This window comes from Sinocyclocheilus anshuiensis, unplaced genomic scaffold, assembly GCF_001515605.1.
Source record: "Sinocyclocheilus anshuiensis isolate Anshui unplaced genomic scaffold, SAMN03320099.WGS_v1.1 scaffold951, whole genome shotgun sequence".
Taxonomy (NCBI): domain Eukaryota; kingdom Metazoa; phylum Chordata; class Actinopteri; order Cypriniformes; family Cyprinidae; genus Sinocyclocheilus; species Sinocyclocheilus anshuiensis.
In genome coordinates, this window is record NW_015546073.1 from 195,938 (window position 1) to 209,745 (window position 13,808).

The window sequence follows — 13,808 nt, forward strand, 5'->3', positions numbered from 1 at the left end:
GTCATGCTTCAGGTCATCACTTCAAGTTGCCTTGTTTTTTTTTTTCATTTGACCAATTAAAGAAATAGAGACCTCATGTTCAGGCATGTCTGCTGTACTGTGTGTGTTTTGGCCTACAGTCACTCCAGGCTGTTATCCAAGCCCTGTGGGGAACTGCAGTGTACGGGGCTGTTCAATGTACAGTCAACTCATCAACTGAAACTCTGAAACATGAAAAACGAGCCCAGTCTAAATTTAGAGCCTTCAAAATTAGCCTCAGAATGTGGTGTTTGCCCATGCAAAACACACAGTTGTTACATTAACTCTCCTTCACAGTTCCCTGATATAGATGGCTGTTTTGAAGATAGTGCTGTGGGTTTGTAGAAGAGGGACTATAAATATATATAGAGCAGAAAGGGGAGCCGTTGAACAGGTGGAGACGGGTAGAGTATACCAGGGACAGAGCAGAATCAAAAGGAAGATAAAACACAGTGTGTGTTTACATGTTTGACAGGAAGTTTAAAGACAGATGATCCATCATTACTGTGTTTTGTCTCTGTTTATCAGGCTGGGACGAGCACAGCCAGTGGAAACATCCCAAAGGTTTTGTATGAGGTGTGGAGGAGCCGAGGAATACCTGGGTGAGTGTAAATGGCAGGGTATGAGTCCAGATACTGCATTCCTCAATCAAGGTTGTTGTTGTTGTTTTTTGTTTCATTATAAGCACCATTTAAATCCCCTTTTAAACTTAATTCTTTAGGAAGATATACACACTACCATTTGGGGTCCGTATATATTTGTATATACTGTGTAATTACGAACAAATGCTGTTCTTTCTCAACTTTCTATTTATCAGGAAAACCTGAAAAAAAAAAAAAAAGGTTTCCACAAGAATATTAAGCAGCAATGAAATAAGAAATGTTACTTGAACACCAAATCAGCATATTAGACTGAAGACTGGAGTAATCCATCACAGGAATAGATTACATTTTAAAATATATTCAAATAGAAAAGCGTTATATTAAATTGTACAATGTTTAACAATATTATTGTTTTTACTGCATTTGATCAAATAAATGCATGCTTTGTGAGCACAAGAGACTTCTTTTAAAACAATTATTTTAAATAGTTTTAAATATAAACTAATTTTAAACAGTTTTAGTTTTTTTTATACTTTAAACCAAATCAGTAGTTTTTTATAACATATTAGATTATATGTGATTAAATAATTTGCATTACTTAATAGAACTGTAGTTTATTCATAGAAGTATTTTTTCCGGATTTTATTTTTTTTGTAGCTTTAAATATGTTTCCTAGAGCTCTTTATTTGGTTTTTTGATTTAGTTTTTGATTTTTAAGCATGTGAAAAATTTTTAAGAAAATGAATGGCTATAAAACTAAGGCCAATGGAAAAAAGCAGACAGCCACTATTGTTCTATGCACAGAGATGTCCATGAGTGATCATGTGAATCTATTTCTCTTCATAATAAACTTCCTCTCTCCATCTAAAACTTGTCAGATGATTATCAGATTTTTTTTGGCAGAACACATAATAAACTCAATGACTTCAAGGAATTCCTAAAATCCCTTCCCAGATTGCAATATTTAAAACTCTGAGAGAAGCCAGGGCTAAAAAAAAAGAGTAGTCAAAGAGGCTTGACAATGCTTGCATAAGGGCAACAACTCTCACAGTTTCACTACTGCATGCCTTATACAAATTGCCTGGCTTTAAAGCTGTAATTACTGTAATGGCTTCAATTGCAGACTAGTGAAGCCAGAAAGTGCTTCCATGTGTGTCAGAGCTCTGCGGAGAGCTTCTAACCACACCAACCAAAACATCGGCAATCAAGGCAGCGTGCACTTGTGAGTTAACCTTCCTCAAAGCTTTGAAATGCTGCTACCCCAACCAGACTACCCATACGGCTCCCATGTCCACAGGCAAGTAGGCTTTGCTAAGTAGTCCAGGATGATGCAGCAGCCGCCGAGGAATACCTGGGTGAGTGTAAATGGCAGGGTATGAGTCCAGATACTGCATTCCTCAATCAAGGTTGTTGTTGTTGTTTTTTGTTTCATTATAAGCACCATTTAAATCCCCTTTTAAACTTAATTCTTTAGGAAGATATACACACTACCATTTGGGGTCCGTATATATTTGTATATACTGTGTAATTACGAACAAATGCTGTTCTTTCTCAACTTTCTATTTATCAGGAAAACCTGAAAAAAAAAAAAAAAGGTTTCCACAAGAATATTAAGCAGCAATGAAATAAGAAATGTTACTTGAACACCAAATCAGCATATTAGACTGAAGACTGGAGTAATCCATCACAGGAATAGATTACATTTTAAAATATATTCAAATAGAAAAGCGTTATATTAAATTGTACAATGTTTAACAATATTATTGTTTTTACTGCATTTGATCAAATAAATGCATGCTTTGTGAGCACAAGAGACTTCTTTTAAAACAATTATTTTAAATAGTTTTAAATATAAACTAATTTTAAACAGTTTTAGTTTTTTTTATACTTTAAACCAAATCAGTAGTTTTTTATAACATATTAGATTATATGTGATTAAATAATTTGCATTACTTAATAGAACTGTAGTTTATTCATAGAAGTATTTTTTCCGGATTTTATTTTTTTTTGTAGCTTTAAATATGTTTCCTAGAGCTCTTTATTTGGGTTTTTGATTTAGTTTTTGATTTTTAAGCATGTGAAAAATTTTTAAGAAAATGAATGGCTATAAAACTAAGGCCAATGGAAAAAAGCAGACAGCCACTATTGTTCTATGCACAGAGATGTCCATGAGTGATCATGTGAATCTATTTCTCTTCATAATAAACTTCCTCTCTCCATCTAAAACTTGTCAGATGATTATCAGATTTTTTTTGGCAGAACACATAATAAACTCAATGACTTCAAGGAATTCCTAAAATCCCTTCCCAGATTGCAATATTTAAAACTCTGAGAGAAGCCAGGGCTAAAAAAAAAGAGTAGTCAAAGAGGCTTGACAATGCTTGCATAAGGGCAACAACTCTCACAGTTTCACTACTGCATGCCTTATACAAATTGCCTGGCTTTAAAGCTGTAATTACTGTAATGGCTTCAATTGCAGACTAGTGAAGCCAGAAAGTGCTTCCATGTGTGTCAGAGCTCTGCGGAGAGCTTCTAACCACACCAACCAAAACATCGGCAATCAAGGCAGCGTGCACTTGTGAGTTAACCTTCCTCAAAGCTTTGAAATGCTGCTACCCCAACCAGACTACCCATACGGCTCCCATGTCCACAGGCAAGTAGGCTTTGCTAAGTAGTCCAGGATGATGCAGCAGCCCGCTGAGAGAGTAATGCTAGCAATGTTTACAATGAGCATGTTGCAGTGGGCCCATAATGACCTCCAGTTGCAGTGAAATCAATTGGAGCTATGGTTAGACAGCCCTCTACGAACACCTTGGCAATTGAATCGCCATTGGCTAGTAATTTTTTTAGTTTAGACGCCAGACTGATATATATATATATATATATATATATATATATATATATATATATATAGATAAAACTTGATAACCATGTATGAATGCATATTAGTCATTTTAACTGAACTTCGGACTGGTGGTGGTGCTTTTTTGGTCATTCAGTGTTTCTGTAAAAAAAATTAAAAATTGGGGAAAAACTAACAAAAAATACTGATAAGATAATGATACGATTTCTACTAATAAGAACAATATAAAACGAACCAAGGATTAATGAGCTACTGGATTCATGAATATTAATCAGGTTGTGTGGGTTCGCTCGAACTGCTTTGCTGAAATCAAAACAGGGACGATAATAGGTGCGCATTAGTTCCGCCCACTACCGGAGAAAGCGGTAGTTCTTAAAAGCTGAAAAATTCCAAAGGAACTTATTTTGAGCGGAAAATACAACAAAGAATATCGTTTACATGTAGCGCGCATAGGTAGCGCGTCAATTCTCTCTCTCCCAACAGCACAGATCGCTTGGCGGAGAGTGAAACTGATGCGCTCAGGCGGAGAGTGTTCGGCGAGTGAAAATATATCAGAGCTAAACTTATACTTAGCCTCCAACTCACACACTGGCGAGTAAAATCTGAGAATTTATTAGCAATTGGCTAATATTAGACATCATTTAGTCGCCCAGAGTGAAGATTTAGTCGTATATGCGAGTGATTTACTCGCAATGTAGAGGGTTGTTAGATAAAATATAAGTTGCTTCCTTTGGAGTATCGCAGTGGTGTATGACCTGCCTCTGATCAGAAATCTACATTAGTAAGCATGCCGTATTTATAGAGCCATTAATAGAAGTGTTATTAGACCAGTCCACCACTGACTGACTGGCGATCATAGCTGGGCAGGGTGATGATGTCACAATGAGCTCATCTGACTGTGACTTAACTGTTTTGTCCTGCACTATGTTCAATTTCCTGTTGTAGCAGATCGGGATGGTTTGTGGTTGGCTAGCAAGATAATAGATAATGAAATGAATGCTTGGCTTGTTATTAGTTGTTTACATGCTGGACTATAAAACGGATGAATCTCCCAAATGCACCTGAGCCATATGTGTAGGATTTTTTTATTTTTTATTATTGGACCAGATAGAAACCACTCACTACATTAGCAACACATTAGCAACAGCAATGCCCTGGCAAAACTCTAGTGTCATGACTAGGGCTGGGAATTGACACATATCTTGATTGCTCTTGATTCATTTGATTCTAATTCAAAAGCACTTCTATTCAGATTTCTTTTCGATTTGATTCAATTGCTGTTAATTTAGGTGTATATATTATTTGTAATGTCCAGATAGTTGTAAATGTATTATTTGTATTTTGTAGGTAAGAATTCTCTCTCTGCTGATACTGTAAACTATAGTTTTTTTATAATTGGCAACACGAAAACGAATCTGTTGCTTCGTCCCAATTTGTCTGCTTATACTATGCTCTAAATTAAAAAAGAACATATATTTGAGTGTGTAGCAGAAGATTAGGCAAGCTTTGAGACATACTACTGTGACGAACCACTCTGTCCATTAGTAACACTGCTCTGTCAATCATCTGGTCACAGTTATCATCCTCCACATTTAGTTTCATTTAATCTCGTACTACATTGGAGAGAAATGATGTAGCACGCTGACCTGCCGTCATAGGTATTTTATGTAGAATACTCTCCTCAACACATAATGATGCATTTAAAAGTTAATGACCAGCAGTGTCTTTATAAGTTCACAATGTTGTTGCAGATGCAATATAATGTGGATAACATTGAATAAATATATTTTTTTCATCAGGTTATATATTGATTTATCACTCAAACCCTTTATCTAACCTTTCTACTTAAGATTCATGTCTCACACATCCACCACGTTTGTAGTTTTTTAACACGTTTTATTTGTGTTTGTAGTTCTAATCGAATCCTAGTCCAATGTGAAATTTTGAGTTTTGAATTTTGAAAATTCTAATTTCCACCATAAATAGTAAACCGTCTGGGTACCTTTGGGATACTCATTTCAATATATCACAATGTACACACTAATTCTAATTTCAGATAGATAGTATGCAAATTGGGTCTTATTCTTGCATTGTTAAGTCATTAACAATAGTCAGTTATAAGAATAATTAAACAGAAATATTATGTAAGTAACTACATTTTATGTAAGCCATGCCATTTTGAGATGACATTGCAGTGGTCAGATGGTACAAGTCCGAGCTCTCAGTTTTTAAGTTGTAATTATGAGTTCTATGACGACATGAACACATTTTATGTTAAAATCATCATTTTGTGAGTCTTTCATGGTAATTCTGACATTATTACATTATATCCGGTAATTCTGGCGTGAAAGTACCTTTATACTACACTGGTTTCTTTGTATGTTTTTATGCTATTAATTGGAAAATCAGTATTTTTACTGAACCCTAATCATGCAAGCAACTCTCATGTTTTCTTCAAAAAATATAAAAACTCTTTCAGTAGCAGTATGAAGTTCCTATGATGCACATTTGTGGTTTCCATTGCAGAAGATCGGGTCTGAACTGACACAAAGCACGCATGCAAGGTTTCACATTTCTCTTTTAGTGCGTAGTCTGAAATCCCAACCCCACGCAGCACAGACAAACTGTCAGAATGCGTCCTTGCTAATTCGTTCCAGGATGAGTGTGTTTGCTCACAGGTCCACACACACAAGCTCACTCTGACATGGCATCTCTCTGTAAAACACATGATCCCAGCAGAAGCATGCTGAAACGTCGAGTTCTGCGAATCCCTGGAATAGTCAAGAGATCCCTGACATGCTTGGCACCTTGTACAGCTTTGCAGTTGACATAAATTGATGTATTAGTGGTTACACGACTCGTGACTTATTCCTAATTTTAGATCCAGCCCACCCCCACTTTCCGACCAGCATTATCCGCCACAGGTGTCACACTGAAGGACTTGTGGAGGCTGATCCCAAATCAGTGAGTTTTGATGGTATGATGGGGCATTAATGATAAAATTGGTGAGCAGGACATGGATTTGGCAAAGTTTGATAAAGTCTGAAAATAGGCAAAACAAAACAAGTGTGGGAGGACGAGAAAGGGAGCCCAAGCGAGAGAGTGTTGGGGGTGTGCTGGGAGCTTGAGGGACGTGTGTGGATGTCATCTGGCCATCAGTCATGCGGAGAGGCCCCCGGGGGCCAGTGCTTATACCAAAAGCAGCTGCATGGAAAAGAGCCTTAGGAGACTATAGTACTTTCATGGCCTGTCGCATCCTCGAACCTCTCCAACATCAACAACCCCTACACTGCACAATCCTGCTCAAACGCTCCGTAATCTGTCAAACAACACGCTGTCAGCTGAGAAATACTGATTACTTGTGTTATCGAGCATGGCTAATATTTTATTTTATGCTGCTCTGTAAATTTCATCTAACAAAGTTGCATCCAAGCAGATTTTGCAACTGTATGTATCTAGTTTCTGCAGATAGAGCTGTCAATAATGATTTAATGAATGATTCCGGTTGCTTTCCTAGTTAATTTGAGGTTAAAAATGTGGTTTATAATATATTACTGACATAACTCATTTTGTGAATCTTTAAATACACATTGTCAAATGAACAACCACTCGTTCACAACAATAAACAATGGTTTAAGTCTCACAATCCTTAGGCACAATGTAACAGTAAGATGTAAGTAGTAAGCATATATTTGATCAGCTAAAAATAATCATCATTCATTTGGAAATCGGACTACAGGTGCATCTCAATAAATTAGAATGTCGTGGAACAGTTCATTTATTTCAGTAATTCAACTCAAATTGTTAAACTCGTGTATTAAATAAATTCAGTTGTGAAATGTTTTGACTCACTATAAAGAACCAGTTCGTTTGAGTCATATGTTTGGGAATTGAACGATACTGGTTGTGCTGTATGTTTGACTCACTAAAAAGAACTGTCTCGTAAGAGTCATTCGTTTGTGAATCGGACTCTACTGTTTGTGATGTATGTTTTGATTTGCTAAAAAGGACTGATTCATAAGAGTCAGCTTGGGAATCGGACTGTTGACTCACTACAAAGAACCAGTTTGTAAGAGTCATACATTTGGGAATCTGACTTGCACTGTGTTTTGATGTGCTTAAAAGAACCGTCTGTTAAGAGTCATTCATTCAGGAGTTGAACTACTGATTGCGCTGTTTGTTTTAATTCAGTAAAAAGAACCATATGATTCATTCATTCAGGAATCAGATGATTTTTGTGCTGTACATTCAAATACATGTATGAGAACAATTAATGTCATTGGGTATTTGTTAATAATAGCACCTGTTCGGAATAAAAGCAAGTTTACATTGTGATGTATTTTTGCATTACAAAAGTAAATGGCAGAGCAAAGAGGACACTGACAACACGCCAACAGTCAAGACAGAGCAGGTTACTTCTGGTATGAAACCGTGTCAGCTTTCAAATGTTGTCTTGAGAAATTCAAACGATAAATACCGTTTTGTGGCTCTTTAATGTGTCGTGACAGATCACGATCATCTCTTCCTCTTTACTAGTTATAGCATGAAATAAACATGAATGAACATCAGAAGATATCTTGTTTCAACCACTGAAAGATATCAATACACACCATTTTTCAAATTCTAGTCCACCAACATTAATCTAGTACTCTCCTGTCTGTTTTTCTTTTTTCGGCCAAAATGGCTGACTCTGCGTTATGATTGGTCAGATCACCTGTCAATCAAATCCCAGCCTATAGGGTCAATTGCTGTGGACTGTAGACCAATGATATATGAAAATATATATATGGGAATAAAAATATCAATGATTTATGACTTTGCTATAATAATGTCTTTGAATTTAATTTAATTGATCTGTTCATAACTGTGAATAATCACCATATTTTGAAATTAATTACTAGCTTGAAAAGACTGTTATTGCTAACTCTTGCTTTTATATGTTTTCTCATCACATCTGAAGGCTGTTCGCCGGCAGCATCCCCAGAGTGACGTTCATCAGCATGGGAGGCTTCATTTTCCTCGGAGCATATGAGAAAGTGCGCCGTACGCTTTTATAAACACCGTCATCATGGACGGTGTGGGTCAGTTTGTACTGGACCCGTTTCCTCAACTCAAACTCTTGACTGTACAGCCAAAACTGCAAAACAAGGTCAGAGACCAGGAGCAAACAGTAAACTACAGATGAGTGGAGGTTGGTCAAATCTGACCGAGAAACGCACCCTCTGTCCCAGTTTGAACCGGTGGTCTTGAGGGCCACGGCGAGGACACCTAGTGCCTGGATAAAAAGATCACATAACACAGTGGTTTGCATTCTTGATCATCAGTGCACAACAGATTGAGTTTAAATACCTGAATTCCACTTATGTTGCACCACAGATCGAGTTCAAACTCAGATGTAATTTTTGCAAGCCTACATGGAGCTATTAAAAAAAGTATTTTTACAAAAGTGAATCGGCTATTTGTATTAAGACATGACTGCGCTGGTATTTATATACTAAACTCAAGTCTGCACTAATAGGTAACAAGTTTAAGGGCGCTACCAATATTACTCCAGTGGATTATTGTAACATGTTGAGTCTAGACTTTGATCCCCAAGCTTAAGCTAGTTGCTCTACCTGCTTCACTATTATTAGCTGAAAAACACAGTGAGAGTCAAGCAGAATGCAGAGAAAGACAGATAAGTCCACAGGTGTGAATGTTTCTCAGACCGGTCATGAAGTTCAGGGCACAAGAACAATACTGGAGCAGCAGTGGGCCTTCCAGTTCTGTGGCTCTCAGTGGTATGATCCCCAAGCTTAAGCTAGTTGCTCTACCTGCTTCACTATTAGCTGAAAAACACACAGTGAGAGTCAAGCAGAATGCAGAGAAAGACAGATAAGTCCACAGGTGTGAATGTTTCTCAGACCGGTCATGAAGTTCAGGGCACAAGAACAATACTGGAGCAGCAGTGGGCCTTCCAGTTCTGTGGCTCTCAGTGGTATGTGCTTTCTGTCCAAACACACAGCTCAAACAATACTGCTGAATGAGTGAAGATCAACAGATCACAAGTGATATAGTTGTTTTATAAGTAAATGTGTAAAAATACACAACTGTACATTGATAATAATCCGAAATGTTTCTTGAGCAGAAAATCAGTATATTAGAATGATTCTGAAGGATCATGTGACACTGAAGACTGGGGTAATGATACTGAAAATGTTATGTTTAGCTACATTTGCAACCCTGTTACTCATTCCAGTGTACTTTTGTCATTTTACACATTTACTTATAAAAGTTTAAGTTGAGTGTTTGGACAGAAAGCACATACCTATGAAAGTATGTAAAATAGAAAACCATTTTTATATATATTTCACAATATTACAGTTTTTAAAAAATATATATAAATTCGGATTATTTTAATTATTAGAGTTGAGGAGGACAAGACCAGTTAAGGTCAGACTAGCTAAAATCAGGAGAATAATTGTATATATTTAAAGCTACTTATGCTATGTTGTTATTATTATTTTTGGTAGTTTATCGAACATCTCAATAGAGCTCATTCCAAAAAAAACGGATTTGTGCTTCTGTTGCTTAGAAATGTGAAGGGGCACTAACTTACCCTATTCATACAAAGTTATTTCAACCACTGTGCATCAAAATAAAAACATGCAAACCAGAGAGTGTAAAAGAGCAAAATGTGACTTTAATAAACACCTGCCATTTTGACACTTCAACAGTTTTAGCCATGTGGGTGAACAGCTGTGATTAGAGTTCAGTTCAATAAATGAATCTGGTATGAAACAGGGTGACCCACACATCTGTAGAGTTAACCTGTTTGAATTAGTGGGGCTCTTCACAGAGCTGGATTACACACATCACCATTTAACCACAGTATCAATGCACTGCTATGGTCAGTTTCAACAGTTTTTGGGGTTAAACTTGGTGTTTGCTGTAATCTAACTTTCTAAAACATTCACCTAGTTTAGTAGTACAGTGTTTTTTTTTTCCGTTCTTTCTTTTTTTACTATTTGGCCTAAAAAAAAACTCGGCTGTCGACATGAACCGGTTTGGCTCAGGCTAACTAATAAATGTATCTTGGCATTAGCTGCTTTAGTCTTTACCAAAGACTACGAGAGATTATCGGACAAGGTGTTCACTTATTCCTGCTTGTTCCCTTTACGTGAAGACATTCTGTGTGGTTGGAGACCAGCACACGCAGCTTGAGTTGTCTAGAGAGACTCTCTTTCCCTTTCGTGATTTGGCAGCATTCGGCTTACGAACGTCTAATGTCACTGTTAGAAAGTCATTGTTAGAATGAATCTCTCTAAATATTATTTTTGGATAATTTGTTATTTCCCCAAATATGTTAAAAAAAAGACGGTCAACAAATACATTTAAAAATTCATTTCAAATAGCACAGGTATGTAGGTGAGTGAAGCAGCTTTTGGTGACGTGTAACTTTGTTAACGGAAGAGCCTCGACTGCATCAGAATCTCAAGATGTAAAAATGTTCAGTTCAAATAATGACTCTTACATGATTTATCAAAGTGCTTATATTTTCCCATATGCCAATATTTGTCATTTTTGTACCATAATGGATGCAGAGCTCTTCCTTCATCACAGACCAGAACATATAAATTCTGACAAAGAAATAACTGTTAGAAAGTCATTGTTAGAACGAATCTCTCTAAATATTATTTTTGGATAATTTGTTATTTCCCAAATATGTAAAAAAAAAGACGGTCAACAAATACATTTAAAAATTCATTTCAAATAGCACAGGTATGTAGGTGAGTGAAGCAGCTTTTGGTGACGTGTAACTTTGTTAACGGAAGAGCCTCGACTGCATCAGAATCTCAAGATGTAAAAATGTTCAGTTCAAATAATGACTCTTACATGATTTATCAAAGTGCTTATATTTTCCCATATGCCAATATTTGTCATTTTTGTACCATAATGGATGCAGAGCTCTTCCTTCATCACAGACCAGAACATATAAATTCTGACAAAGAAATATTCCAGGTTAAACACCAGTTAGTGATGACAAATACAATCGTTTGCTGTCTGTTGTGAATGCCTTTCTGTACACACATTTTTTGTTTGTTTTTACAAACTGAAGTACAAATTTAAATGATTTTTTTGTGGTAAACTGACGCAAAGCCATATATGCTGTGGCTTATAATGAGTTTTTAACACCTTATTAACAGTGAATTTCCATAATTTTTCCAGTCATAATTACTTAAACGTTATTTATAGAGATGGCATTTACAACAACAACAACAGAAAAATTAGCCAATGAAACACTTCAGAAATATAAATATACATTTAGAAATATTTTTTTTTTCTGTAAATATAAATCCACAAAACAATTCCACAACTGTTCAAACGTTTGGGGTCGATTTTTTTTTATTTTTTTATTCTCATACCATGGCTGCATTTATTTGATCAAAAATACAGTAAAAATGTGTTAATAGTTCAAAAGAACAGCATATGACATTATAAATGTCTTTGTTGTCACTTTTGATAAATGTAATGCATCCTTGCTAAATAAAAGTATTAATTTCTTAAAAATAAATTCTTACTGACCCCAAACTTTTGAATGGTATAGTATATTCACTATAGAAATGTCCAAGACTTTTCTATTTTTGTAGATGGTATTAGTTTCTAGTCATCAAAAAAATAAAACAAGAACAAACAAAGTAAATTCCCTGATATTTCTAAAAACCCTTTAACTTGTATTTAACCTGGAATATTCCTTTAAGGTGATCTATTATGATTGGGTTGTCTAAACTTCAAGTGCATGACAAAATTCCCATTTGTGAGAGGGAAAGTATACAGACATCTCCCAACAAACAACTGACTAGTGGATCCTTTGATCTTGCAATAAGGCACTGCTTATAAAACTGGGAAAAGTAGGAGAGATCTGTTCACAAAAAAAAAAAAGCTAAGAAATAAAAATAAAATAAAGCCACTCTGATCTCACCATGCACCGAATAGAGTTAAACACTCTTTTGTAAAAGTTATAGAATACATACATTCATATATTTATATATGAAAACTCTTATGTACAGCTCATAATCCAATGTTATAGCACTCTGTCATACATTTTGCATGCATCAAATGCAAGTCACATTTCTGAAGTGTGAACAAAGCCTCCCTGAGGAGGATTATATCTATATACATCATTGACGCTCGCATGGGACATCATCGCCCCACTCAAGCTTCGCCTTCAAACTCCGGACGCCCCAATTCTGCATTTAGATAGATGGGGCAGCTTTGTCTGTGCCCCTCAGTGTGAGGTAGCAGTTCTCAGTGCAAAAGGATAAAGAAGAGGGTTGGTGAGGCATTAGTCACTGGCCCGTCTGAAGTATTCGCTCTCGCTTGAGGTGGCATCGGGCGTATGTGCATGTGCGTTGGGTAATAGAGTCTGTTTAAGCTCGGACCCAATGTCACAGTCCCCAGACAGGAGCTTTACTGGCCGATGGTAGCTCTCTTCAAGTGAGGGAGGTGTGTCTGACCTAATCACCAACAATCCTGAGAAAGATTAGAAAGGAAGTGATGTCAAAGACTGATCTAATTGTGAAAAACAAGGAATATTATCACTGTATTACGTCAAAGATCAACAATCTGATATAAATCAATCAGAACTGAAATGATCAAATGTGTGTTTTCACAAAGCAGTGGCAGGAATAGTGATTGATGGGGCATGACTGAGTCTTCTTGAAGTTATGGCATGAAAGACTGATGAATCCGTTTCTTCCTCGTTCTCACCTTTTCGGTCGTTGTACTGGTGCGATGAGGGTGATATTGTCACCCTGTCGTGGTTGGTGGGAAAGATGGGAGTTTGGTTGTCTTTCCTGACCCCGTTGGGTGTGCCATTGCAGTGTGGTTCATTGTTGTGGCTGGTGAAAGTTGATGTTTGGTGTGGCTGCTGATACTCCAGGCCTGAAGGGAGCGCTATCCCGTGAGGGAGGTAGTTACAGTGTTTGGAGTAGCTGGTACCGTTTTCCAAGCAGTCTGTGCACACGACTGGCTCATCATAGCCTGAAATGAGAGGAGCTCATTAATCTATGTTAAGTGAAGGTCATTTAAACAGCCAGCTTTTTTTTTTTTTTTTTAAAGTCGGCATGACGTGAAAATTCACCTATTTATTAAATTTGTAAATGCATGTATAGATCTTACTGTGAACAATTCATATGTATTCTTTAAAAAAAACAGTTTTGACCTTGTAATGTTTGGTAATTTAGCTGCCAAGTAGAGCGTATTTTTCTTGCCATTACTCTCCATTAGACTTGTGCCGGTATTCGGTAATGCGATATATCACGGTAATGAATATGCACGATATT

The 13,808-nt window shown here is 36.5% G+C and overlaps 1 protein-coding gene across 1 annotated transcript in view; it reads left to right on the plus strand.

The window, feature by feature from the left end:
• The window catches only part of LOC107699790 (S-adenosylmethionine mitochondrial carrier protein), a 77,173-nt gene extending 68,276 nt beyond the window's left edge, over positions 1-8,897 (plus strand). Inside the window, exon 10 of the mRNA XM_016501184.1 lies at positions 8,444-8,897. Coding sequence (XP_016356670.1) covers positions 8,444-8,540 — 97 coding nt within the window. The 3' untranslated portion in view covers positions 8,541-8,897. The remainder of the gene's footprint in view (positions 1-8,443) is intronic.
• The last annotated feature ends 4,911 nt before the right edge of the window (positions 8,898-13,808 follow it).